This window comes from Propithecus coquereli, unplaced genomic scaffold (assembly GCF_000956105.1).
Source record: "Propithecus coquereli isolate 6110/MARCELLA unplaced genomic scaffold, Pcoq_1.0 Scaffold74, whole genome shotgun sequence".
NCBI classification, from domain to species: domain Eukaryota; kingdom Metazoa; phylum Chordata; class Mammalia; order Primates; family Indriidae; genus Propithecus; species Propithecus coquereli.
This window is the reverse complement of record NW_012153507.1, coordinates 5,698,910-5,726,497: the sequence shown is the minus strand read 5'-3', so window position 1 is coordinate 5,726,497 and position 27,588 is coordinate 5,698,910. Positions and strand designations below refer to the sequence as shown.

Below are 27,588 nucleotides of genomic sequence, written 5' to 3'. Positions count from 1 at the left end.
TTTCCCCACCTGGAAAAGAAAAGTGTTAGACCACATGGCCTCTGGCATCCTGGGATTCTGAGCCCACTGCTCCCCCCAGCCTGTTCCTAAGGGGCACGTTTCCCAGCTCTCCATCCTGGCCCCCTCCCCTCACCTCCCTCAGCGTGGCTGTTACAGGCCAGAGGGGGTGGAGGGGGCTGGGGGGCATGCCGAGGGACAAACCACTGTCAAGGGCCAGCAGCTAAAGGGGCGGGAGGGGAGGAGTCCTCAGGGATCCTGTTTCAACAAACGTTTCTTTCCCGAGGAGGGGAAGGCGGGGGAGAGGGGGAGAAGGACCTATTTAAAGCTACCCTGTTGCTTCGGCTGTCTCTGTCTGTCTGCCAGGGTCTCCGGCTGTCCCAGACTGGCTGGTGTGGCTTGGGATCCTCCTGGTGACCTCTCCAGCCTAGGTCCCTCAGCCACTCTGCCCCAAGATGGGCCGTGGGGTGAGTATCCCCAAAGAGCAAGGGTCGCTCTCTGGAGGGTTAGGGAGGCTACAGAAAAAGGATGGAGTGGAAATGGGATGTGGAGGGAGGGGAGGAGCTGACCGAGTGCGATAGTTTGAATTGGAACTGACAGTCTCCAAACTGCAAATGCGTGTAGGGATCCCACGGCGCTCGGCGCTGGCATGCCAAGCACTCTTCTCTGCCCGCCCACATTAGCCCCACAGCCTGCCCCACACACCCCTCCAGCTGTCCCTCTACCCCATTCCCGCATCCCCGGCCCTGCTTTTCCCCAGGGCCGCCCTCCTCTCCCACCCCATGTCCCAGCTGGGAAGCCCAGGGGATTTTGGACACTGTTAGTCCTCCCACCTTTGCTACCTACTGAAAGTATCCACTCCTCTGGGAGAACCAGCCTGAGAGGATGGGGGTCCAATTTGAGCTTGGAGAGGGGCAGTGGAGCATCCTGCTCCTGGAGTCACCAAGCAGTTCGTTCGGGACACCAGCTCCAGGGGCCCTGAGTGCTGGGGACAGCTGGAAGGGGTGTGGGGAGGAAGAGCAATGTGCCCCCAGCCTAGCACCCTCCGGATGTCCCAAGCAGCATTGTCCTCAGGGCTCCGGGCCATGGGCTTTGAGGACTTTCCCAGAGGCTGGTGAGAGCTGCCCTGCCCCCGCGCCCCAGTCCACCCCCCGTGTCCATGGCATTCTGCAGTGATGGCCACGCCAAGGGGAAGATTAACAACCACGATGGGGCAGGGCAGGCAGGAACAGGGCTTCAAATTCATGGAAATGAAATTCCCATATGGAGAAAAGTGACCCAATCTCTTCACATACTGTGCCTGGCTGCTTTCCCTTCGTGGAATGCTGGCAAAAGAGGGCACAGAGAGGAAGGGCATGGTGAGCACTAGGAAGAAGACAGTACCCGTGGGGGGCTGTGGGGGAGTTTGTGGGCCCAGGACGAGTCCGGCGGGGATGTGTTATTGCACTGTGTTGGGCAGCTGGGAAAACTCTGAGCCTGGACACCAGGGTTCCTGAGCTAGGGTGGGAGCTATAAATAGAACCGGAATGTGTGTGTGTGTGTGTGTGTGTGTGTGTGCGTGCGCGCGCGCGCGCACGTGTGTCCACGACCACGTGTTCTCTGTAGGCTGCAAGTCTTGCAGATATTCATGGACGAGCACCTGCGTTTGTGTCTCAGCAGGCAAATTTGCAAATGTGCAAGCCTTCAAGCGTGCAAAAGCATAGGCATCGCTGTATGGGTGCATGAGGGTCTGTGGGCCTGTCCTTGGCAGCTGTCTGGGAGGTGTGGGTCTCACAGGGGAAGAGGTCACAGTCGTGGGAAGATATGCTGCCTTGGGACCTTGAGCTGCACCTTGACATCTCTTGCTCCCCACAGAAAGGAGTCCACAGCTGAGGCGCAGGACCTCAGAGGAGAGGCTGGGGCTGACCGGGCCAGACAAGCTCCCCACTCCCTGACCCAAGTGGAGAGAGAAGGAGGGGAGGTAGCCCCCTACCCTGCTGCACCTTGGAGCAAGGTGGACCCAGTTCGAGGGGTCCTGCATGGGAAGCGATGTGACCTTGACCTCTCCAGTCTGTCCTGCTCCCCTACCATGCCAGAACTCCCCTCAGCCTCCATCCCTGGGAGCTGGGGGTGAAGTAATAGCAAGACCAGGCACAGATCTGGGCTGTCTGGGCTAAGAGGCTGGGTGAAGTGCGGGCACTTAGGGCCAGGAGCTTGGAGTCCAACCTTCCAGGAGACCCTTGAAGAAGGACAACACCCACTACCCACAACCTGTGCTAGAGGTCATTTCACCGCCAATCCCTTCTTCCCTGCATCTCCACTCCAGAGCCAGGCCCAACTGTCCCCCATCACCTTGTGGCTGTGCAGGGCAGTGTGGGAGTTGGGGGAAGGGCTGGCTCTGGTGGGGAGGGAGCCCAGCCTGCTCCAGCTGCCACGGAGAGGCTGAGGTGGGGGAGCGCTGGCTGATTCCCAGCTGCCCCCACTCTGTCCCAGCCGCTGGCTTTCTCAAAAAGAACTCTCTGTTCTCCTTCAGCATTCAAGACCCAGAGAGGGGGACTCGTGGTTGGGGGAGGGAGGAGGGGGGGGTCCTTGCTTCCTCTCTTTCTTTCTTGCCTGGGCAGCCACTGGCCCCAAATCTCCGCAGGCTCCTGGCTGCAGAGCCCGCGATCCTTGCCAGGACGACAGGAGGGGGAAGGGGCAGTGTGTCCCAAGCTCCGAGGCTGCCGCAGAGCAGGGTGGGAGCTGAGGGAAGGAGGCACTGCGTGGAGCCGCTTAGCTCAGCCACAGCCTAACATGCCGAAGTGCAGGGGCCAGCACGTGTTTAAAACGTATGCATTTGATTCCAATTTTCATAAACTTTATTTCATGTCTGAACGTACAAAAATTCGTCTGGGCTCTGCCCCCCTCCTCTCTGCATGCCCAGTCCCACTTCTGGCCCTGAAGCTCCTGAGGGTCACACGGAAGCTTGTCCAGCCTGGTCTCTTGCCTCCGCTCCCTTCACTGCATTTCATCCTTTGCTCAGCCTTGTTCCACCAAGGACGGAGTTAGCGAAATCTAAAGCATTTCAACCCATGCCACCAAATGAACCCTCTCGAGCCACCTGGGAAGGGAGAGGTAGAACTGCTCATGAGCCTTTCCCTGCTCCTTCCGTGGGGCTGCTTCAGTCTCCCCAAGATGATCAGCCTCAAGGAGGCCAAAAATAGCCTGGATTCGCAGATGCTCCAGATGGAGACAAGTGTATGATTTACTGGTCACCTTTTCTGAGAAGAACACTTCTCAGCAAACCAGCCTCCAAGAGCTCATATCCGTTCAGATCGTTAGTATCTCGGGAACAGCAGTGTCTTCCTGCGCCCCTGCCCCCACCCTTGTTCCTGACTCCATTGGTCAGACTTCTCGAGCTGCTGGATGTGGGGCTCCTTATGGCCAAGGCAATTGTCACATTTCTGGGATTGCTCCTGATTCTTTGATGGGTAAAAATGCATTATCCCAGAGCGCAGAGGAGTTAGGGCAGCGAAACTATTCCACGTGATACCACAATGATGGGTACCTGTCCTTATACATTTGTCCAAACCCATAGAATGTACAACGCCACGAGTGAACCCTAATGTAAACTGTGGGCGCTGTGCGCTGATGGTGTGGCAGTGTAGGCTGGCAATTGTGACAAATGTATCGCTCTGCTGCTGGAAATTGATAGTGAGGGAGGCTGTGCCTGTGTGGGGGCAGGAAATATATGAGAACTTTCTCCACTTCCCACTCAATTTTGCTGTGAACCAAAAATTGCTCCAAAAACTAAAGTCTATTTTTTAAAAAACAAATAAAACCCCCAAAAATGCATTATCCTGCAAACAAAGGGCAAACGCTTTGGCTGTTGATCCTACCCAGGTATTCACTCTTTATGGGAAAAAACCCCAACACAAATTACATCATAGTACAGAAAAGCTCATTCCTGAAAGCCTAGCACAGCCTGTAGAGTTCAGTGAAGAAACAGAGGCACCAGGTGGAAACTGAGCGGCCCCTCTGCGACAAGGACCCTGGATCCTGAGGGAGTGGGAGGAGAGGGGACTGGGTGGAAGAGAATGTGAGAAGGCGCTTTTTTGGGGCACTTGTCATGGAGACCCCAGTCCTTCCCCAGCGCCCCCTCCTATCCTATCACTTCCTCCCATTAGAAGAAGTTTCCCGCCCTCTCCCCCAGAAGGCCCCTGAGGGCCTTGGAGGCCTGGTGGTGGTGACACGCAGGCTCTGGACAGGAAGGGAAAATGGGGCTTCGTAAGACTGCAGTTGAGATATCCATCTGGTTTCACCAGATGACCCAGGAATGCCCAGACCTAAGAGTGACACAAACGCTAATTTTAGATTTACTCTCAGATACGATTTCTTATATTTTTGGACAAATGGGACCCGGTTCCCTTCTTGCCCCCTGTGCTTTGGGGTGTCAAGTCCTGTGAGTTGCATTCTGCCCAGCAGGGCGGAGGGGGCTCCAGCACACCCCTGTTCCCGTTCCCTGGACACAGGCCGACCCTCCACCTCTGACTTCGCTCAGTTCACCAGCCCCGCTTTTCCATTCCTGCCGCTCTACCACCGGACCCCATTCTCCTCCAGACACCTCCCCACCTACCCCGGCTCCCCAGAGACGCTTGCTTCCCCAGGTTCCTGCCTCTACTCCTCTCCAAGTAAAATGCCATGGTGTTAGGCAAAGACATTCCCACAGGGTGATTCTACTCCCTCAACAGCCCCCACCCTGTCCACTCCCTTCCAGAATTCTCCCAAATAGCGTAGGATGGTGGTTTTTAACATTTTCGCTTTGGTTTGTATTTAGCAAAAGGGTCCTTTCAACAAACAAAATCTTACCAAGGGCCCAAGTCCTAAACTGCAAATGTGGTACTCTTCAGTCCTGAGCCCTTCCTCGCCCTTCCCTGCAGGTCACATGCAGAGCCCCGTCGCTCTGCCAAAGGTCTGCAAGCTGAGGGCCTGGGCTCCCCCAGCCTCCAGCCCCGACTCCTCCCCCAGGACAATCACTGCCTCTGAATCCACAGCTCTCAATCCCAGTGCCTGGGCCCCTGGCTGCCTGGCAGGAATGGAGGCTCCAACCTCTGTCCTCCCTGACTCTCTGGGCTCTGCCTTCCTCCTGCAGGCCGGCCGTGAGTACTCGCCTGCCGCCACCACCGCGGAGAATGGTGGTGGCAAGAAGAAACAGAAAGAGAAGGAGCTGGATGAGCTGAAGAAGGAAGTGGCCATGGTGAGGCCCACAGCCCGCCCCGCTGGGTGGGGAGGGGGGCTCTATGCTGGGAGGGCTGCCCTGGCAGCCCAGTGCACTCGGAGAAACTTTGTGCCCCGTGCTGCTCACCTCACCCCTGCAATCCCAGTGCCTCGTATGCATCTCACACTCAGCGTGCACACACTCACCCTCCTCCCCAGAGTAACTCGCCTTTCCCTCCCCAGGATGACCACAAGCTGTCCTTGGATGAGCTGGGCCGCAAATACCAAGTGGACCTGTCCAAGGTGAGTAAAGGGGCTTCTAACGAGGGAACCAAAGAGGTGAGAGAACCATGCGGCATCGGGGCAGGAGGAACCTTAATGCTTAATCCAGCCCTCTTCATAGATGAGGAAACTGAGGCCCAGAGACAAGTGACTTGCCTAAGGTTACATGGCTAGTTGGTGGCACAGCCTGAACTAGAGTGTGGATCCCTGGCTTCCTAGCCCGAAGTTCTCTGCCTGTGTACCCTGTGAGCCAGAACTCCCTAGAACCCAGGCCTGAGAGGGCTTCCAGGCAGGGACCCTACCTCTACCCCAAGCAACTTCAGTCACACCCAACCTCCCATAGAGCTGACACACATGAGCTAGGGAGGTAACCCATCCCTCTAATTATGGTAATTTGCTGGGCCCCTGCTACATGTGATGTGTGGCACTGTGAGAGAAGATTTTTTTTTTTTTTGAGACAGGGTCTCGCTCTGTCACCCAGGCTGGAATGCAGTGGCATCATCATAGTTCACTGCAACCTCAAACTCCTGGGCTCAAGTGGTCCCCCCACCTCACCCTCCCAAGTAGCTGGGACTACAGGCACGCACCACCACACCTGGCTAATTTTTCTACATTTTGTAGGGATGGGGTCTCTCTCTTGCTCAGGCTGATCTCGAACTCCTGGCCTCCTAAAGTGCTAGGATTACAGGCTTGAGCCGCCACACCTGGCCCAGACACTTTATATGTATTTTTCTAACCCTTATAACAACCCTGTGGGATAGCTTTTGCAGACCTATTTATTAAAGCAAGGAGACACAGAGAGGGAGAGTAGTTTCCTAAGGTCATATAAACAGTAAGCGGCACACTCAGATTGCCCAATCCATCATTTTGAAAAAAAAAATCATTAATCAAAAATTTGGTGGGTGTGTGCCTCCTTCTACAGGCTTTCCCTGACTGCTTTTCCTAAAATGCTACGCCCCCATCCCTTCACCTTACTTTATCTTCCTTAATAACACTTCTTACTCTCTGCATTAATGTGTATTACTATGCGTCACCTCTCTAGATCGTAAGTGCACGAGGGCAGGGACTTTGTCGGTCTGGACCCCCAGAGCCGACATGAGCGCCTGTCGTGTAGCAGGTGCTCAGTAGACATTTATTAAGCGAATGGATGAATGAGTGGAGATTCGTAGGGAGTGGGGTAGAACTCTGGTGCGATATGGTGAGTGCAGCTCTGGAATCAAGCAGAGGGTGCTGTGGGATCCAGAAAGGGGCTTCTGAACCAGCCTGGGGCAGAGGGAACAGGGCCGGCGAGGCTTCCTGTGCAAAGTGACAGGCGACTGCCAAAGCCGTGTGACACTGATGGCCCATTATGCAGGACTCTCCTGCAACTCCTGGTGAGGAGGGGATCTGAAGGAAGAGCGACGGGGGAGGATCCTGTTCAGGCGTGTTTTCAGGGACAGTTATCCAGGCTGCCTCCAGGGGAGATGTTGTGGCCCCAAACTCGATGTGTCTCAATCCAATAATGGAGGTGGAGGCTTAGTCAAAACTGCCCTCAGCCTTCAAGGCCTCCAAGTCCCATCACAAATGCCACCTCCTCCGTGTGGTCTCTCCTGATGGATGGTCCCCTGCCCCTTCCAACCAGGTGGGATTGGAAGTAATGTCTCCACCTAGACATTACTCCCCGGGCCAGGAGCCTATGGGACATGCGTGGTGGGGGCTGGGCTGGCTCTGTGTGCCCCTACACCTCTCCTTGCTCCCTCAGGGCCTCACCAACCAGCGGGCTCAGGACATTCTGGCTCGAGATGGCCCCAACGCCCTCACTCCGCCCCCCACAACCCCAGAGTGGGTCAAGTTCTGTCGTCAGCTTTTCGGGGGCTTCTCCATCCTGCTGTGGATTGGGGCCATCCTCTGCTTCCTGGCCTACGGCATCCAGGCTGCCATGGAGGACGAGCCATCCAATGACAATGTGAGCCAGCACACCTGATCTCTGCACCAGCCTATGGCTCTGTCCTCCAACCCTGCACCTCCAACACAGTGGGGGGACAGGGAACAAGACCCTCACATCACAGTCCCACAACACCCCCTGCACTGCAGGCTGAAAAGGGGTGAGGCTTCTATACATATCTAGACAGCGCCCTCCCTCCAACACATGCAGGCCCATACTCATTAATGAACGAGACTGTCCCTCCCTGTTCCTTCCCAGTCACGTGAGTTTGTCTGTGTCCCTGGGTCTTCACCCCCTAGAGAAGCCCCGGGAACTCCCTGAGACTTCCCCTGCCCCTTCTAGACTTAGGAGGCTGGAGGGCGGAAGAGGGAGGGAACAGTTAGAGAGAAGGGCTTTCCCTACCGGTCTCACTCCCAGTCCCAGTCAAAGACCGGGCTCCCATCTTGGATAGCATTGGGCACTCATCCCAAGTGGAGCTACCCCTTCAGGGTAGGGGAAGGGGGGCATCCCTGAAACTCTTCCTCCTCACCAGCTGTATCTGGGTGTGGTGCTGGCAGCTGTGGTCATCGTCACTGGCTGCTTCTCCTACTACCAGGAGGCCAAAAGCTCCAAGATCATGGACTCCTTCAAGAACATGGTGCCGCAGGTAGATGGCAGGGCCAGCATCTGGGCTGGGGCCTAAGGTTTCTGGGAGTGTCCAGCTCATTCCCTTTCAACTCCTTGTGCTCTAAGAGGGAGGTAGACAGAAAAGGCGCTCCAGATATCCACACCATGACCTAGTTTTTCATGGGGCATGGGGGTTTCTCCTCCCCTTTGGTGGGGTTGGGGGAGTGGTCGGGGACCAGGAGAGAAAGGTAGGGGCAGAGATGAGCATTTCATGAGATGCTCACGACCTCCCCACAGCAAGCCCTTGTGATCCGAGAGGGAGAGAAGATGCAGATCAATGCCGAGGAAGTGGTGGTGGGGGACCTGGTGGAGGTGAAGGGTGGAGACCGCGTCCCTGCCGACCTCCGGATCATCTCTTCTCATGGCTGTAAGGTGAGGAGGACACGCCAGAACAAGCAGTCTGTGTAGAGCTGAGAGCGCCCAGTCAGAGGTTTAAAGGTCAGGAGACCCAGGTCCAAATGCCAACACCTGCCCCTGTACCCCAGCTGAACCCTCTCTCAGCATACGTGCTTAGTGCACCTCCTTGCATCTGCGTGTCATGAGTGCTCTATGCCTCAACTATTTCTTTGATATCCACTTTTTAATCATCACGCATTGAGTACCAATTATGTGTCAGATGCTTTATATACGTTCACATGTGCAATCTAATAAAACTCATCTTGCAGGGCTGCTGCATGTGGCCACACACATGTGGCCCTGAACAACCCCAGGAGGTGCCATTTTTATGGACTACAGTGTTAGTGGTAGCCCTGTGGTTGTGCCATGCAGAGATTGTTTACATTCCCCGTTTTATAGATGAGCGAATGGAGGCTCTGTTGGTTAAGTAAGTAACGCAAAGTCACATAAGAATCCAGTAAGGGTGAGGATTCCAAACCAGAGCAGTGGCAATCGCTGAGTAATGCCATAGATATGTGATGAGGGCAAGTGTAACATGGTCCCTCACGTCATGAAGATTGAGCTTGGCTGGAGTCGGCTCGGGAGACAGCTGTGTACGTACGAGTGCCTCTGCCAGTCTGATGACGGCACACCCTTCCTCCTCAGGTGGATAACTCATCCCTGACAGGAGAGTCGGAGCCCCAGACCCGCTCCCCTGAGTTCACCCATGAGAACCCCCTGGAGACCCGCAATATCTGTTTCTTCTCTACCAACTGTGTTGAAGGTGAGAAGCTAGCCTGCACAAATGAGGAGAGTCTGAATCCTGAATCCCTAGTCCTGATTGAGGCTGTGGCACTACTAACTTGGCTCCGCCATAGAGGGGAGACTTGAGGAGTCAGGGGGCCCTGAATATTATAGAAATAGTCCCCTCCAGAGAGCAGGGTACTGGCTGGGGGCAGCCTGACTCCATAGGAAAGGCACCTTCCCCAGGAAAATCCCTGTTCTACCCTGAGACCGAGCGGACTCCAAAGCCTTCAGATAATAGGTCCAGACCCCGCTACAAGTGCAGACACACACACACACACACACACACACACACACACACACACAGATGCTCCGAACCAGCCTCGATTCCTAGAAGTCTTTGGATTTGTCCGATGCCTTCTATTGCTTGTGGTTCTAGTTGCTTCCTTCTCGGACCCTTGCTTTGACCAGAGCCCCAGGCTGTGGGAGGCTCAGGAAAGCTTTCAGGACAGGCGAACCCTTGGGTCTTCCTTCAGGCTGCATCTAAGCCTGTGCTACACCCCCAAAAATGCTCAGTGTGCACAGGCTTCCCTGTTTGCCCAAGCCTGTGCTGGGTTGTAGAGATACACAAAGATCAATAACTCCTGGAGCTGCCATCACTGAAGGGCAGGGGTCCGAGCACAGCTGACACTCATGCCACTGCAGTCAAACCAGTGGGCCGACACTTAGCGAAGGAGCAGGAGGAAAGATGTGGTGGGAGAAAGAAGCCTCACAACCACGGGCCTCTGAGAGCAGGGACAGGGGGCCTGGTTCCCAATCCATGCCTGCATTTCCCATTATTCAATTCTCCTTGGCATATTATGTTTCTCTGGGTTTTTATTTTCTCCTTCAGCAAGCCAGAATTATACTCATCCCTTGGTATCCACAAGGGGTTGGTTCCAGGACCCCCACAAATACCAAAACCCAGGGATGCTTCAGTCCCTTATATAAAATGGCAATAGTATTTGTATGTAACCTACCCACATCCTCCTCTGTACTTCAAATCATCTCTAGATGACTTATAATATCTAATGCAATGTAAATGCTGTGTAAATGGCTGTTATTCTATATTGTTTTTTAAATTCGTATTTTTTATTGTTGTATTGCTATTTTTATTTATTTATTCATTTATTTTCAAATATTTTCCATCCGAGGTTGGTTGAGTCTGCAGAATCCGTGGATACAGAGGGCCAGCTATACAATAAAAATCACCACACACTAAATTTCCAAATTTTTAATGTACTGAAATTCTGAAATTTACATTTCCCACATTTGGTAATATACTCCCATTGCTTACCCTGCACTTGGCTTTGAAGAGAGGAAAGCAAATGAATGGAACTAAAATTTGTCGAGTGCCCCCTACATTGTAGGCCCTGGTCTAGGTGTATTACAGCACTATCTCATTTAAATATTAAAACAACCCCTAGGTAGGAATTCAAAAAAAGATTCAAACCCAGATTTGGCTGGCTCCAACACGCATGCTCTTTCCACTATAAACTTCCTTCCCCAAAGACCCCTGTAATGTCACACAAGGGTGACATTTATTGATTTATTGACATTATTGATTCATTTATTGAATCTCCTCAATTCAAACTTTGAGATTATTTGCAAGGCTTCTCCACAGGCCCAAGTACAAGAGAAACTCATTTACTGTTGTCTTGATTCTGGGATTGGCGATCTATCCAGGGAGGGTAACCCCAGTGAAATCTACTGAAAGTGGCCTCCAGGATCTGAGTCTTTGGTCATTTACTCTGTAATGGTTTTCCTTGCTCAGGAAGTAGGATGGGACTTCAGTCCCTAGGAGCCATGAGTCACCCAACCTGTGTCCTCTCCTATGTTGCAGGCACTGCCAGGGGCATCGTGATTGCCACCGGTGACCGGACGGTGATGGGCCGCATAGCCACTCTCGCCTCGGGCCTGGAGGTCGGGCGGACGCCCATAGCCATGGAGATTGAACACTTCATCCAGCTGATCACGGGGGTGGCCGTATTCCTGGGGGTCTCCTTCTTCGTGCTCTCCCTCATCCTGGGCTACAGCTGGCTGGAGGCAGTCATCTTCCTCATCGGCATCATCGTGGCCAATGTGCCTGAGGGGCTTCTGGCCACCGTCACTGTGAGTGGGTCAGGCTGACGTGCCACCGGAGGAGAGGCTCACTACCCCTTCCTCAAAACGATAGAGGTGCAGTTGCTCATTGCTTCTCAGGAATTTTTCCCTTCCAGTTTCTGAAGTTGCATGTCAGATGCTGGACTCAGAGCTCACTTAAACATAACTCAGTGAGTCTGAAAGGTCTCAGGGCAGGCTCTACCTGGGCTCTTGGTTTCTCCTCTGGAGCTCCTCATGGTCACTTTCTCTCACCATGCCCGTGCTCATCTCCCCCTGCAGCCTAGGATTCCTCCTGGCCAACCCTCCTGTAAATGCTCTCAAAGGTCGCCAGTGACTGACCAGAAAATCCAGTGACCTTTCTCAGCTCCCATCACTAACTCTGCAGCTGAAATGGATACTGCTGTCCGCCTTCCTAGAATTCTCCCTTTTGTCAGTTACTGATGTGTGACTATCCTGGTTTTCTCCTCCTTTGTCCCCTCCTTCTCCCTCCACTGTGATCCTCAGGCCTCAGCTCTCTGGTCTTCTTATGCCCCTAGAGAAAGGCCATCTCCTCCTACAATTTCCGGTGTCCTTTCTGTGCAGATGATCTCCTATCCTTATGCCCAGCTCTCTCTGGCACTCTCTGGAGCTCCAGTCAAATGTCCTTCAACTCCTTGGGCATTTCGCCTTCATACATACCCATGGTCTCAATTCAGCACATCTCAGACTGAACGCGTTCACTATTTACAGCCAGGTGCCACCCACTCATGTTAGTGGAGTAGCATCAAGGGAGGAGGAATAGAGTCGCAGTCTAGGGTAAGGTCATGGTCATCTCTGGCTCCAGGATCAACCCCTTTTTGTTCTTCTCTTTCTTTCTACCAGGTGTGCCTGACCCTGACAGCCAAGCGCATGGCGCGGAAGAACTGCCTGGTGAAGAACCTGGAGGCGGTGGAGACGCTGGGCTCCACATCCACCATCTGCTCGGACAAGACGGGCACTCTCACCCAGAACCGCATGACAGTCGCCCACATGTGGTTTGACAACCAGATCCACGAGGCTGACACCACTGAAGATCAGTCTGGTGATTGGGTGCTCCAGAGGGAGTGGAGGGGATGGTGGGTGCTAAGGGTGCCAGCATGGTGGCGGGGCTGAGATAAAGCTCTAAAGGGGAGCCGCGCTCCTGGTTCTCCCCATTTCCCCCCAGGGGCCACTTTCGACAAACGATCCCCCACGTGGACGGCCCTGTCTCGGATTGCTGGTCTCTGCAACCGTGCTGTCTTCAAGGCTGGGCAGGAGAACATCTCTGTGTCTAAGGTGGGGGTCAGCTGCTGTTGCCCAGCTTTCCCTCTCACCCGCCGTGGCTGCCCTGGGGGCTTTAGTGCCCTCCTCGCCTGGTCCTCCACTCCCTTCCCTCCCACCCTGGGACACTGGATTCTCTTCTCTCCTGGCAGCGGGACACAGCTGGTGACGCCTCTGAGTCAGCTCTGCTCAAGTGCATTGAGCTGTCCTGTGGCTCAGTGAGGAAGATGAGGGACAGGAATCCCAAGGTGGCAGAGATTCCTTTCAACTCTACCAACAAGTACCAGGTTTGGCTGGGTTGCTGGGACAGAGGAAGAGAGAGGGAAAGAAATGGGAGGGAGTGGGCAAAGCCAAGGGGAAAGCATCAATAGGAGGGTGGCATCTGAGGGTCATGTCCCCTAACACCCAGGACAACTGGTACGGCCACGTGTCTGGTTGCAATTACCCCCCAATTCCCAACCCTTTCTACATTTCTTCCTGTAGCCTGTCACCCTCCACTCTCCTCCCCATAGTCCCCCATCCTCTGGCCTAGCTCTCCAACTGTCCCATCCCATTGAGGTGAAACACATTTCTGTAACTCCCTTCTGATATCCCTCAGCCTTTGGGCACCTGCTAAATGCCAAGAACGCAGTCTCAGCTATGTTCAGCATGAGCCACAGCTGCCTGAGGCCAGTGTGGTGGCGAGGGATGCCCAGCCACTAGCGCAGCGCCTGTCTTTGCTCATCTTAATAATATTTGTTGAATGAATGACTGTCCTATGGTGGCGACTCTCAGGTTATAAGAGTTGGGACTATGAGGTCCCAAAACCCCTCCACACATGGACACTCTCCCTTTGTTGAAAATCTTTGAAGGATCAAGGTTATTTTATTAAGGGTGGATTCCTTTCCAGCCACTGGTCTGTTTCAGGCCCTGTGCTGAGCACCGGAGGTACCAAGACAAAGTACGGCCCTCTCTGTAACTGCCAGTCCTCTCTCTAGCTGTCCATCCACGAGCGAGAAGACAGCCCCCAGAGCCACGTGCTGGTGATGAAGGGGGCCCCGGAGCGCATCCTGGACCGGTGTTCCACCATCCTGGTGCAGGGCAAGGAGATCCCTCTCGACAAGGAGATGCAGGACGCCTTTCAAAACGCCTACATGGAGCTGGGAGGCCTGGGCGAGCGTGTGCTGGGTGAGGGGCAGGAGCAGGGGCAGGGCTGAGAAGGGGGTGCCCAAGCCTTGGTGGCATCCCTGGGGTGGGGGGCTCCGGGGGATTCCAGGCAGCCACTCTGCTGTTCTCACGCCTCCCTTCTGCCCCACTTCAGGGTTCTGCCAGCTGAATCTGCCCTCTGGAAAATTTCCTCGGGGCTTCAAATTCGACACGGATGAGCTGAACTTTCCCACGGAGAAGCTGTGCTTTGTGGGGCTCATGTCTATGATCGACCCTCCCCGGGCTGCTGTGCCGGATGCTGTGGGCAAGTGCCGAAGTGCAGGCATCAAGGTACTGGCCTCCCCTCCATCCTCGCCTCCCTCATGCCAAAGGTCAAGGGACGGCAGCGGCTGCTGCCCCGAAGAGACGCAGGCCACCAGTGGCCTCCTTCCCACTGACTCAGAGGAGAAGCTGTCCATCTGCAAGGAAAGGTCCACCCCTGCCTTGGAGCTCTCGCCCTCCTCCCTTTTGCTCAGAGTGGCCAATTCCCACGTCCATCCTCTCCCTCCCTGGAACACTTCGTTGTCCCATATGCATGTGATCCTTCCCATCTGATTTCACGCATGATCAGCCACCCTGTCTTGGAGGCCTGGTCGTCCTCCCCTTCCCAACTTCTGCCCACTCTCTCTACTCATTTGCAATGGGATCAGCAGGCGCTTGTCTGCCCCCACTGGCTCAGCCCAGAAGCCCACAGAGCACCTCCCACTCAAGCACGCCTCTCCCAGGCTCTCTTGTCCAACGCGATGGCTTCTCACTGGCCGCTCCCTTCTCTGTGCTATGTTTGGTTTTCATTTAGCAAATAGTTATTGTGTACCAACTGTGTACAAGGCACCGTGCAAGGTGCTGGAGTTAATAAGCAGACAAAAATTCCTCCCATCTTGGCGCTTACTTTCCTGTTTCCCAGATATAACCTTTTACCAGCCCTTTATCCGGTCACCAGCCCTGGTGCCATTGCTTGCTCTCGTTTGGCAACATCTCACCTATTGCCAAATCGATTCAAGGCAACCTGTCTACCGAGGGCCAGGTACTGCACTAGGCACTGGGGATACAAAGACAAGGCACCGGGGAACACGACACAGGGCCTGGCCTCAGCATCTCATGATAGCTCAGCGGAAACAGATGTCCTTACAATGAAACAGATGTAGAACAATCCTCATAGGGCAATTGAGCACCTATTATGGGACAGATACTCTAACGATAAAAGCAGTCAATTATGTTTTTGAACTTACATATAAATCAGGCACTATTCTAAGCTCTAAACCTGTATGATCTCATTTAATATTCAAAACAATCCTGTGAACTAGCATTTTCCCTTTTTTACAGAGAGGGAAACTGAGGCACAAAGTAAGATGCCCAAGGCTACAAAGCTAGTAAAGCGTAGAGCCAGGATTTGAACCAAGGCAGTCTGCTATTTCTTACCCATCACACCAGAGGACTTGGTGCTGTGTATATATGTGATTTCTGAACCCCATAACCACTGTCTCCAAGGTAGGCATCACTAGCCCCATTTAAAAATACACTGAAACTGGGAGTGGGTAAGTAGCTCTTTCGAAATAAAACTGCTGGTAGGAGGTGCACTGGGAATGTAAAGCGTGGCCTCCTGGTCCGGAAAGCCCACGCTCCTCCTGCTCCGTGAGGTGCCTCGCGCCGTGACCAGGCTCAGGCAAAGGACCTCCACTAGAAGAGCAGTTAATTCTGCCTCCAGGAATTGGATCCTGTTTGACAGAGGGGATGATATTTGATCTGGGCTTTGAAGATTGAAGCGTGTTCTGTGAGGCAGCGAGCGAGAGGGAACGGTGTGTACCCTGACATGGCTCGACTGTGTGGTGCATGCATGTGGGTAGGCGGGGCAGGTGGCAAGGTGCACCAGGGGACGCTGGCTCAGGGCCCGTTGGAAGGACTGGGCTTAAATGCCAGAGTTGGGCTTTATTCTGCAGGCCACAGAGAGCCTCAGGCATCACGGATCAGGTCTAGCTTTTAGGAGGCTCCCTGCATGGAGGAGGGACTGGATTTGGGGAAGAACTGAAGTCAGGTTAGGAGGCCACTGCAGTAGTTCAGACAAGGGATGATAACCTGAACGAGGGCAGCGACAAAGGGAGTGGAGAGGAAAAGTCACATTTGAGAAACGTTTTGTGAACTTGGCCAAAGTGGATACGGGCGGTAAGGAAGATACAGGAGAGAAAGGGGCAGAATGAATAGCAGGATGGCATCGAAGGTAGGGAGTGCAGGAGCAGGCTTGGTGGGGCTGGTGGGAGTAGAGATTATGAGTTCATTTTGACCTTAAGTTTGAGGCATATGTAAGACATCCCAGGAGAGATGTTCCAGGGAAAGCTGGAATATGGCTTAGAGCTCATGAAAGGGGCTCAGGACTGGAGATTTGAATCTCTGCAGCACATGGGTGCAAACTAAATTCTTACTAGTATGTTTTATTATATTGCCCAGGAAGAGAACATGGGTCAAGGGAAGGGAGGAGAATGAAACCCGGGGCCACACCAACATTTAGGGGCAAGTGCAGGAAGAGGAACCAGTGAGGAGGGGGTGGGAGGAAGGACACAGCTAACATTTATTGAGCATCCACCTAATGCCATGTAATCTTCATGACCACCTGGAATGGTAGCAATCGTCTTCTCCGTTGTGCTGAGACTTGGTGAAGTGACTGGCCTAAGGCACGGTAGCTGGAGAAGCTCAGTGTTTAAAGTTTGGTCTCCGTCTGCCCCAGAGCCAGTGCTTTCTCCATTCCACTAGGCTGCCACCCTGAGGCAGTGGGGAAGAGCACTCCAAGGAGGGGAGGGGAAGCAGGAGGGAAGGAGTCTGCCGAAGCCAAGGGAGGCTAGGGTTTCAAGGAGAGTTGGTCAACAGTGGCAAATGCCTCAGAGGAGTCAAGTAGGGTGAAGACCAAAAAGACATTTTCATTTTTCGATTGGGAGGCCCATGTGGCCTTCGGGGGCAGTTTCAGTGGAGTGGTGGGGGTGGCAGAGAAGGCAGTGGAGCCTGAAGAGGCTTCCTTTTCAGTACCATGGGATTTGTCCCCAAAGCCCACACATGCAAATGCTGTTCTAACCCAGCTCTGATCACCCAGTGCTCATAATGCCTCTTAACTGGCAGTGCCCACCACCCGCCCCATCCCAACTCCGCTCATGCTGCAGCGACAGCAATAAATATCATGCTGGTGAGGCACGCCATGCGGATGTCGGCGGCAGAGGAGTAGGCGGTGAAGGCAGGGGGGCTGTGACCATCTTTCCCCTGCTTGTCCAGTTAGACTGCTGCAGTGATCATGTGAGATACTCGGAGCATCGGGTCCCAGTTCTGGGTCCCTGTGACCCTGAGCAAGTCGTAGGCCCTCTCTAAGTCTTGGATTCCTCATCTATTAAATGAAGGAGCTGTTAAAGGGTCCTTCCAGCTCTGACTGCCTTGAATCCCATGAAATCCAAACTCCTAAAAAAAGTCCTAAATAATCAGAAAGAATTGAGGCTTCTTTTCCGAGGGACCATCATTAACTCATTACTCTGTCATAGATCCTTTCCTCCACTTAAGCGAACATCTTTGAACCCCTGAACATAACACGACTTGTCGTTGTCTCCCTTCCTCACCCACCCACCTGAATACGTATACACATACACACACGCACACACACGCGCGCGCGCACACACACACACACACACACACTTCTATTATCTTGGCTGGGATGCGCCAGCCCAGACGTCTCGTAGTCTAGCTGTTCTTGACACTGGGAAAGGAATGAGGCGGGTGCTGTAGCACTGCTTTCCTGCTTTCCTTCCTCTCTTGCCCCTCTGCTAGGTGATCATGGTGACAGGGGATCACCCTATTACAGCCAAGGCCATTGCCAAAGGCGTGGGCATCATATCGGAGGGCAACGAGACTGTGGAGGACATCGCCGCCCGGCTCAACATCCCTGTGAGTCAAGTCAACCCCAGGTGAGGCCTGTGCAGGACGCCCCTGCCCCCCATGGACACATCCCCTCCCACAGAAGGCTGGAATGTTCCCTGGGTGTATGTGGACAGCATCTCTGGGACCTTTACGGGCCCTGCCTCTGACACTTCTGTAACCGGTTCTTCAGTCCTAAGTTTGTGTCCAGGCTGTGCCACCGGTCAGCTGTGTGACCGTCCTGAGCCCCCTTTTCTCACGACGGCATTGCAGAGCTGCCGTAGGAGTGGGGTGTGTGTGAAGGAACTAGCCCAGGGCCCAGCACATGGCATTTACGACTGTGCTGCTGTGTGGTGAGGATTTAGCGTCGCTTCCCCACAGAGACCGGGGCGAATGAGGCTCCGGAGAGGAGCCTCATGAAGCAGTGGGGGCGGCCGGCTTAGCAGAGAGGCTGCAGCCCAGTGGGGAGGAGAGGAGTCAGCCCTCTGCCCCTTCCCGCAGAGAAGCCAAGGCGTGCGTGGTGCACGGCTCTGACCTGAAGGACATGACGTCGGAGCAGCTCGACGAGATCCTCAAGAACCACACGGAGATCGTCTTTGCCCGGACGTCTCCTCAGCAGAAGCTCATCATCGTGGAGGGATGTCAGAGGCAGGTGAGCACTGCCAACGAGGCAGACGGCGGGAGGGATGGGGAGGCAGGGACAGGGCAAGGGGCCAGACTCATCTTGGAGTTCTGGCTGCGTCCTCTCCCCAGGGAGCCATCGTGGCCGTGACGGGGGACGGGGTGAACGACTCCCCTGCACTGAAGAAGGCTGACATCGGCATTGCCATGGGCATCGCTGGCTCTGACGTCTCTAAGCAGGCGGCCGACATGATCCTGCTGGACGACAACTTTGCCTCCATCGTCACAGGGGTGGAGGAGGGTGAGGAGACCGCGAGGGCTGGGTGGTGTCTGGGATGTCTGACGCTGCGCGCCTGCGTCCCTTGCCTTTACCCCAGCTGAAGAGTCACCCGGGACTCCAGGCAGCCCCACCTGCTTCAGCTCCCCTCAAACACCAACTCTTCCTCTCGGGAAAGCGAGTAGCCACGCTTCTGGGGCTGGGGGTGGGGAAGGGTCCCTCTGACCTCCCTGATGCCCTCAGAACCTCCCCACAGGCCGCCTGATCTTTGACAACCTGAAGAAATCCATCGCCTACACCCTGACCAGCAACATCCCTGAGATCACCCCCTTCCTGCTGTTCATCATCATCAATATCCCCCTGCCTCTGGGCACTGTGACCATCCTCTGCATCGACCTGGGCACAGACATGGTGAGCCCAGAGGCGGAGAAGGGGACAGGCGAGACAGCCATGTGGGCACAGTGGGTGGGAGGGGCAGCTGACCAGGCTGTGATGGTTACAGAGAAGACAAGCACGGGCCTGGAAGAAGACAGAGTCTTAATCAATGCTTGTTGAATTGTGTCATAGATTCTCCACTGCTTCTGTCATCTCCCTTCAAATGCCCTCCCCTTCCCATGCCCACCCCACACAGGTCCCTGCCATCTCCTTGGCCTATGAGGCAGCTGAGAGTGACATCATGAAGCGGCAGCCCCGAAACCCCCAGACAGACAAGCTGGTGAATGAGCGGCTCATCAGCATGGCCTACGGACAGATTGGTGCGCCCGGCCCTGGGTCTCGGAGGGGACCCCCAGAGGGCTCCTCCCCGGTGTTCCGAGGGATAAGCCCCAAGCAAAATTCCAGGGCAGGGACCAGCCCCCAGGGTCAGGGACTCCACCTCTGGCCCTGAAGGCTGGGCCCCTCTACTTCCTTACCTGACCCGCGCCCTGCCTTTTGCCCACTATCCACAGGGATGATTCAGGCGCTGGGTGGCTTCTTCACCTACTTCGTAATCCTGGCAGAGAACGGTTTCCTGCCATCACGGCTGCTGGGAATCCGCCTCGACTGGGATGACCGGACCATGAATGACCTGGAGGACAGCTATGGGCAGGAGTGGGTGAGTGGCGCTGCGTAAATGCGCGTGCACCTGTGTGTGGAGGGGGTGATAAATGCCTGACAGGAGTGGCCAGTAGTGGCCAACTGGGACTGGGGGCTGAGGATGGATCAGGGGCCCAGGGTTTAATGACTGCCCTGACACCATGCTACCCTCTGGTCCTACCCCCTCCTCGGACACTCTCACCACTCTCTGCCCGCCCTCCCCCAGACCTACGAGCAGCGCAAGGTGGTGGAGTTCACATGCCACACGGCCTTCTTCGCCAGCATCGTGGTTGTGCAGTGGGCTGACCTCATCATCTGCAAGACCCGCCGCAACTCGGTCTTCCAGCAGGGCATGAAGTGAGTGCCACTCCCAGCAGCACCCTCCACCCAGGCACGGTGCGCTGGGTGCACTCGCCAGCCCACACAGGCCAGGCTGCCAGCTCCAGTCACCTCAACCCCGGCCCAGATCTGCAAGGAGGCACCAGAGTTTAACTATCCAGCTGTGTATCCACAGCCAGGTTTGAAACAGACAATAGAAGAGGAAGGAATGACATGAATATTTCTAATGAGTTCTAATTTTGCTTCTTAAATGTGCTTTTTTTTTTTTTTTTTTTTTGAGACAGAGTCTCACTGTGTTGCCCGGGCTAGAGTGCCGTGGCGTCAGCCTAGCTCACAGCAACCTCAAACTCCTGGGCTCAAGCCATCCTTCTGTCTCAGCCTCCCGAGTAGCTGGGACTACAGGCATGCGCCACCATGCCCGGCTAATTTTTTCTATATATTTTTAGTTGTCCGATTAATTTCTTTCTAATTTTAGTAGAGATGGGGTCTCGCTCTTGCTCAGACTGGTTTCGAACTCCTGAGCTCAAGCAATCCGCCCGCCTTGGCCTCCCAGAGAGCTAGGATTACAGGCGTGAGCCACCGTGCCCGGCCTTAAATGTGCTTTTGTTATCATCTCCTTCCATCTTCCTTCCTCTTCATCTTCTCTCCTTCCTCCTTTCCTTGCTTTCCGTGTCTCTTGAGTGCCACCTACCCCCATCGTTGCCCAGCCCTAAGTCTGGAGTTTTCTGGGCCCCCACCCCACCCCAGCCCACCGCAGGCAGCCTAGTATGCAGCACTCGCCCCGTGGCAGCCAGCGGGCAGGCTCAGAGTCTTCTTGGAGTGGGAGTTACGATCTGCCAGGCGCTGTGCCAAGTGCCTAACCTCACACTAGCTGTGCATAACCTCACAATAGCTCTACGACGTGGGTGTTATTGTTTACATTTCACAGATAAGAGGCCCCCAAAAAGTTAAATGACATACCTAAGTTCACCCAGATGGGCAGGGTTCACCCAGGTCTACCTCTAAAGCCCAAGCCCTCGGCTACTACCCTACATTGTGGTGGCTCACCTGTCACAGAGCCTGGCACCCGTTAGGTACTCAGTAATTCCTTTGTGATTCTAGCATGGATGGCGGGTGAGCGCTGAAGGTATCATGCCGGTTCTCTTTATTTTCTCCTGCTGTAAACAACAGCCACGATACCCCAAATGGGCTTTGTCACAATTTCTCAGTTGGGGCCAGGGGTGGGGCGTGGGAGATGCCAAAACCCTCATGAAGTTAATGGCACTTAAGATCCTAGGAAGAGGAAAGTGGAAACTCTTTTAAATAAATAAAGGTAACATGAAGGAAGGAGATTCCAGTAAGCTAAAATCACTACTGGGGAAAATGCAGTTAGAAGAGAATGAGGAGCAGAGAATCTAAGAAATCGGGCACAACTCTGCGCCTGGGACTCACTGTGCAGCGCAGGGCTGACACCGGCAGGTGGGAACACAGGAAAAGTCTAAGTCCAGCGCATCTGAGAGGCAAATGGGAAAGGGATGAAGTGAAAGCCAGGCTGGGCACAGAGAAGGAGAACAAATACCAGCAAGTCACCTGGCCAGAGGCAGCCTCAGACCTTCAGGCCTCATCTTGGGTCCCTGAGCCACTGGGGGGTCCTCAGGGATACTATTTGCATTATTTCGAAAAGCTTTGTGGAAATCAAGCGCTGACCTATGGGAGGCTACCAGGCTTACTATTAATAATATGCGTTTCTTAGGCAAAAGCCAAGAACACATATGAAGTATAGTGATCACGTGCTGATCGATAGTTCTGTTTGGAAGCCATAAATAGTTCTAATTCATTTTAAATAGGGAAATATATGCATTACTTATTAAACAATGTAGCTTGAGAGACAAAGATCAATTAAAATGTGGCCTTTATAGAAGAAAAATAAGAGGGGTGCTTAGTGAGTGAAAAGTTTGGCGACTGCTGGCTCCCTAAAGTAGTGCTGTGTATAAGAATATCAAAGAAGGCTGGCACGGTGGCTCACGCCTGTAATCCTAGCACTCTGGGAAGCCGAGGTGGGAGAATTGCTTGAGGTCAGGAGTTCAAGACCAGCCTGAGCAAAAGTGAAACCCTGTCTCTCAAAAATACATAAATAAATAAATATATAAATAAAAAGAATATAAAAGTTCAAGTGATAATATGACTGAGCACCTTCCGTATTCCAGAGCTTTTCACACATTATCTCCTATAATTTTCCCAACAATCCTAATCTATAAAGGTAAAATCTCCATTTTACAGAGAAGGAACATGAGGCTCAGAGAAGTTTAACACTGCTTACAATGCAAAGCTAGTAAGTGGCAGAACTGGGAATAGACACCCCCTGTCTGACTGCAGAAACTACCCTCAGAACCCCATTCTGTCCTGCTTTTCAATTCTGACATGGTAAACACATACATTAACCACTCACTGCATAGTGAACATCCCCTGTACTAAGTGCTTTGCAAACATTCTCTTCTTCATTAAATATCTACGACGAACAACCAACCACCAGGAAGCGTAGGAGACATACAGGGGCCCTGCAGTGAAGGAGGTTCCAAAGCATCTTGCTGGAGAGATGACACTTTCACAAACCATGTGCCTGGAGCAATGACAAGATTATAAGTTGCCCGAGGGCAGGCCCCATCTTGACCACCACATCTCCAGTACAGAGCACATCACCCAGCACATGGAAACAAATGCTTTTATTATTTTTTTATTTCAAAACATTAAAGGTGTACAAATGTTTTAGGTTACATGGATCTTTTTTGTAATGCTTGAGTCCTGGCTATAGGTGTGCCCGTCACCCAAATAGTGTTCACAGTACCCATTAGGTTGTTTTATTCCCCTCCCCTCCTCCTCCCTCCCCACTGGTTGCTTTCTACTGAGTCTTACTTTCTTCTGTGCGCTTGTGTGCTCATCAATCAGGACTCACTGTTAAATAGAAACAACTATTCAATGAATGGATGCATGTGTAATAGACAATGCTTGCAGGTAAACTCAGTAAGCAGACAAATAAAATAACATTGTTTCTTGGTTACACAGAGTAGCGTAGAGGACGCTGGAAGACGACAGAGGATGATGTCATTTACACCCCTTTCCTCACATTTCTTCTCCCCTCTTCCCCTTCCACCCCCAGGGGTGTCCCTAGATCGCTCCCTCCTTGACTCCCCTTCAAATACTACCTACCCTCCTTTCTTTGTCTTTCCAGGAACAAGATCCTGATTTTTGGGCTCTTGGAGGAGACGGCATTGGCTGCTTTTCTCTCTTACTGCCCGGGCATGGGTGTGGCCCTCCGCATGTACCCGCTCAAGTGAGTGTAGCCCACTGAGTGGCACAGGCAGCCCTGAGCCCCTTCTAGGCTCCAAGTTCTGACTGGCTTGAATCCTACTTTCTGTGACTGCCGTGCTAACCTCTGATGCTCCTGACACTCTTCTCTGTTGCTTTCAGGGTCACTTGGTGGTTCTGTGCCTTCCCCTACAGCCTCCTCATCTTCATCTATGATGAGGTCCGAAAGCTCATCCTGCGGCGATATCCTGGTGGTAAGCCCCTCCACACTCCACCCTGAGCCCCAGCAAAGCCCAACGCCCCACCGCTAGCTACCACTCCAGGGTTCCAAACCCACGCTCCACTCCCACTATGATCACTGCTCCTGTTCCTCAGCGCCCTCAGATCCTGTGCTCCGGGGTCCCAGGAGCCCTGACCCTTTTGAACCTGTTCTCCCTGTGCTCTCTTCCTCTCAGATTCCAAGTCCCACCTAATTCATAATTCTACCTTCCACCTAGAATCACAGAACATCAGAATTCGAAGGGCCCTTCGAGGTTGTATAGTCCACCTCCATATTTTACAGACAGAGTGAGGAGGTGAATTGATTTGTTCAGGGTGATAAAGCAAGGAGTAGCAGAATTGGCACTAGAACCCAGGCCTCCTGATTCCCAGGCACAACCAAGTCGTTTTTTTCCCCAGAAGCATTTTGGATTACTTATTAAAGGTTAAAAAGGGATGGCCTACAGACCCAATACAGTCTGTGGATATTGCATGCTTTGACCTGCCCAATATTTTGTGCATGTGTGGGTTTTTAGCCCAATATCTAAATTTTAGGGGCTTTCACATAAAATCTGAATTTGACTTCTCCCGAAAACTCGGAAGAGCTGTCAACCCCATGGCCACATTTCTGCACAGCAGCAATGGACAGCTGCTCCCTTAGACACTCATTTGTTATTTGAAGAGGCCCTGGGGGCATTTGCATTTTTGCCCCCTGGCCTACTCTAGGCCCACCCTCCACTGTGCTAAATACAAGTCTCCCCTAATGGCAGGCTCACCCTCCTTTCCTCTAATCCGTGGCCCACCTCACTGGATCTCCCCCACCCCCATCACCTTTCTGTCCAGCTGCCTCCCTCAGCCCCCTTTACCATCCTTCTGGCTCCTAGCTCAGCCACCTGAGCCCTTAGGAGATTGATCTCTTGCCTCCTCTTAAGCTTACCCTGCAACCCCCACCCCCAATGTCTCTAACAGGCTGGGTGGAGAAGGAGACCTACTACTGAGCCCACTGGAAGAAGAACCAGGCACGGGAAAGATGGGGAGCTCTGGAGGTGTTATGGGGATGCTGATGGAGAGGGATGGAAAACATGGGGTGGTATTTTGGGGGAAGATTTTGGAAGTGGCAATGAGGCAACTCAGCAGGCTAAGTTGCAGAGAGAGGGCGAATAAGCTCGGGGTGGTTGCCCTGTTGACCTGACTGTGAACAATCACACTAGACGCTACATGTTAGGGCCCCTCCCTAGACCCTTTTACATCCCACTCCACTGTGTTGTCTACTTTTTGCTGATGAATTGAAGGTTACCCCAGCCCTCCCCATCCCCTATCCCTTCACCTCTACCTCCTACTGTAACAGATCAACATCCAAAGGCAGGGAGAAGGAAAGCCTCTCGGACCACCCAGTGTCCCTGTATCTCCCCAGCCTCACTCTGCTTCCCACTTTCACCCCTGGTTAGCTGCCTGCCCAGCTCAGTCTCATTGGTTTCCTCCTTAGACCCTGAAATCACAAAAGGCTCCTCTGGTGAATGCAAGAGCCTGAGGCCAGAAAGGGAAGCTGGTGGCAGAAGCTGCTTCTCTCCCAGTCACAGCTGGTTAGGGACCTGGAGAGGAGAGCTGGGTAGACTGGTGGGAGGTTGGGGTAGGGCTGGCTGGAGGAGAAGAGACAGGAAAGGAGAGAGCTAGCACCAAGAACAAGACATTTAACATGTCTTGAGTCTCCAGATAGACATCGTCGTGGGCTCCAGCTCTATGTCCTGCCCTTTTAGAACACTGCCAGCAGACCAAATTCAGATCTCATCAGAGTAGCAGAGGCAGGACCAGAAGGCAATCTGGGGAGCTTCACGGAGACGCCACGCTCGTGCACCATGGAGTTCCCCACTGATCCTGGGTTAGTGGTCCTCTTGGTCTGTGAGGCCCAGAGGTCACAGAAGCTCCAGCTCTGTCGATTACATGTGCTTAGGAACACCCCATCCTTTGCAATACTAGGTCCTCCGAAGCTCCATGCTGTTCTGAGAGGGATAGCTGCCAGTTCTTTCCCAGCCCCTCCCACCCCCTTCCCCTTTGTGCCCATGTTGATGAACCTGCGTCATTCCTGGGCACTGCCAAGCCAGCCCTGGGAAAGGAATTCCCTGGCCATTGGCTAGAATTGGGGTGGAGAAGTTCCCAGAACCTTCCCGTCTTCCAGGGACATGCAGAATCAGCTTAGGTCATGAACATGGTCATAACCTTTGGACAACAAGAGGGAAAACATTAGGAGACTTTTCTTTGACCTCAGGTGGCAGGGTTGTTCCTCCAGGCAAATGTTCTTCACACTGATGATCATTGTGCCCTCTTCCCCTGAGATGGGGAGCTGGTTTCAGTTTCCTAAAGGAAATATCTTTCTTTCCTTTACTTCCTTTACTTCCTCCCCACCTAACATTTTTGCTCTGCAGGCAGCTCTGCCCATTCTCTAAGCCTGGCTTAGAAACCACTGGGAGTGCCCAGTGCAGAGACCTAGATGAGCCACGCAAGTGAGAGAGACACCTAAGGAAAATGGAAGACCTAAGGCAGAAAGGAAGGAAGCACAAAAGATAAACATTAGGTCAGGCCCATAAACAGTCCCAAGGGCTATTATTTCATTACACTGGAATTTTGCTTTATCAGAAGTACCTAGAAGTGAGTCATTGCCTTGGGCTTGGAAATCCAAATGGGAGACCATATTAACTTGGGCCCTATTAATTTGAGATTATTACCTGTGTACAAAAGTTTATCTTTGCACAATCAAAAAAATGATATTTGTTTAGTAAATAAAGAGTATAAACAATATTGCTGGGGTGGCATATTTAGTCTATCTAAAACAATACCTTTCAGGCACTTTAGAAATATCCATTTAGAAGTAGTGAGTGCATGGGCTAATTATCATCAATACTCAAGTATTTGTTAAAGAAACATCTACAGGGTCTTTACTGGTGACCTTTTGTAAAATGTTAGTTTGAAGCATTGCATATGTACTTGAAAATAATAAAGTTGCATTTCTTTATGAGAAAAAGAAATCTCATAATTCAGATTTCGATACTTTTTACTTGCCTCCCTCCTAAATTGTGGTATTGAGATGTGTGCTTTGGCAGGACTTGGCAGAACTCCACTTGTTGGCTTAAGCAACAAAAAGAGGGCAAGTGTTAGGGATAGGAGGGGAGTGATCTGGGACCAGATGATGCCAGTGGAGAAAGCCAGAGGAGAAGAAGTCTGGTTGCAAAATAACCTAGAAGAAAATACAGTAGGGGCCTCCCTCCCCACGGCTGATCCCACCGCACGAGCCACGAAGGTTTGTCCAGGACAGGGGAGGGCCTGTGAGTCTATGGGGGCCCAAATCCTCAGAACCACTTCTGCTTTTTCCGTTCCAGACCCAAATCGGGCCACTCTCATCCTGACAGGGTGGGGAAGGAGACAATGGGCTGAGGGACCCAAGAGTCACCACTAACTATTAATAGCAGTCTGTACTGCATACAGAGCCCTGCTCGGGGTGCTGTCTTTAGGGATGGGGGTAAAGTGGATGCAATCCTGGAAATTCACCTGAGGGTAGCCATCGGAAACCTTCATGGACAGAATGTAACAGGCAGTAGGGAGGGACGCTTGTGTGCCAGAAACGGAAGGGTGGTATGCATTCCTCCAGGGGGCTCTGGGAACGGGAGAGAGGGGGACACCAGCTCTCACGATCGATGCAAGGATTGCACAATAATGGTCAGAAGTCAGTTCTCACCCAAGCCATACTGTGGCCTCTTTATTGTCACTCTAAGAGTGGCGGCGATGACAGTAGTGGTTGTAGGAGCATTAATTGCAGCTCTCTTTGTGCCATAACTATGTCAAACTTTCATTTGTACGATCTTCTTTAATCCTACCTCCAGGCCTTTATTCTTGATGGCCCCTCGGCCAGGATTCCTTTTCCCCAAGTTGTGCACATGCCTGGCTTCCTCACTGCATTCAGATCATTGCTGAAACATCACCTCGTCAGGAAGGCCCTCACAGAGCACCTCAAATAAAATAACACTCCTGGCACCTCTTTCTCCATTCTCTTTTATTCATAAATACTTACTACCTCAAATTTAGATAG

General features: G+C 53.0%; 1 protein-coding gene across 3 annotated transcripts; it reads left to right on the top strand.

Moving 5' to 3' along the window:
- Nucleotides 1-351: 351 nt before the first annotated feature.
- ATP1A2 (ATPase, Na+/K+ transporting, alpha 2 polypeptide) lies at nt 352-24,654 on the top strand. 3 transcript variants are annotated; one of them, XM_012661888.1, is made up of 23 exons: nt 352-464; nt 5,108-5,212; nt 5,416-5,475; nt 7,196-7,399; nt 7,911-8,024; nt 8,282-8,416; nt 9,086-9,203; nt 11,046-11,314; nt 12,167-12,365; nt 12,489-12,598; nt 12,736-12,870; nt 13,561-13,750; nt 13,884-14,059; nt 17,567-17,703; nt 18,155-18,305; nt 18,407-18,575; nt 18,808-18,962; nt 19,183-19,306; nt 19,499-19,644; nt 19,852-19,982; nt 23,173-23,274; nt 23,412-23,503; nt 24,477-24,654. In XM_012661888.1, the coding sequence occupies exons 1-23, from the start codon at nt 453-455 to the stop codon at nt 24,503-24,505; spliced, it is 3,063 nt and encodes a 1,020-aa protein (XP_012517342.1). In that variant the 5' UTR covers nt 352-452; the 3' UTR covers nt 24,506-24,654. The 3 variants fall into 3 exon arrangements, with proteins under 3 accessions (XP_012517342.1, XP_012517344.1, XP_012517345.1); XM_012661890.1 differs by lacking the exons at nt 5,416-5,475; nt 7,196-7,399 and having other exon boundaries at nt 453-464; nt 5,108-5,203; XM_012661891.1 differs by lacking the exons at nt 352-464; nt 5,108-5,212; nt 5,416-5,475; ... (3 more) ...; nt 9,086-9,203; nt 11,046-11,314 and adding an exon at nt 11,904-12,033.
- The last annotated feature ends 2,934 nt before the right edge of the window (nt 24,655-27,588 follow it).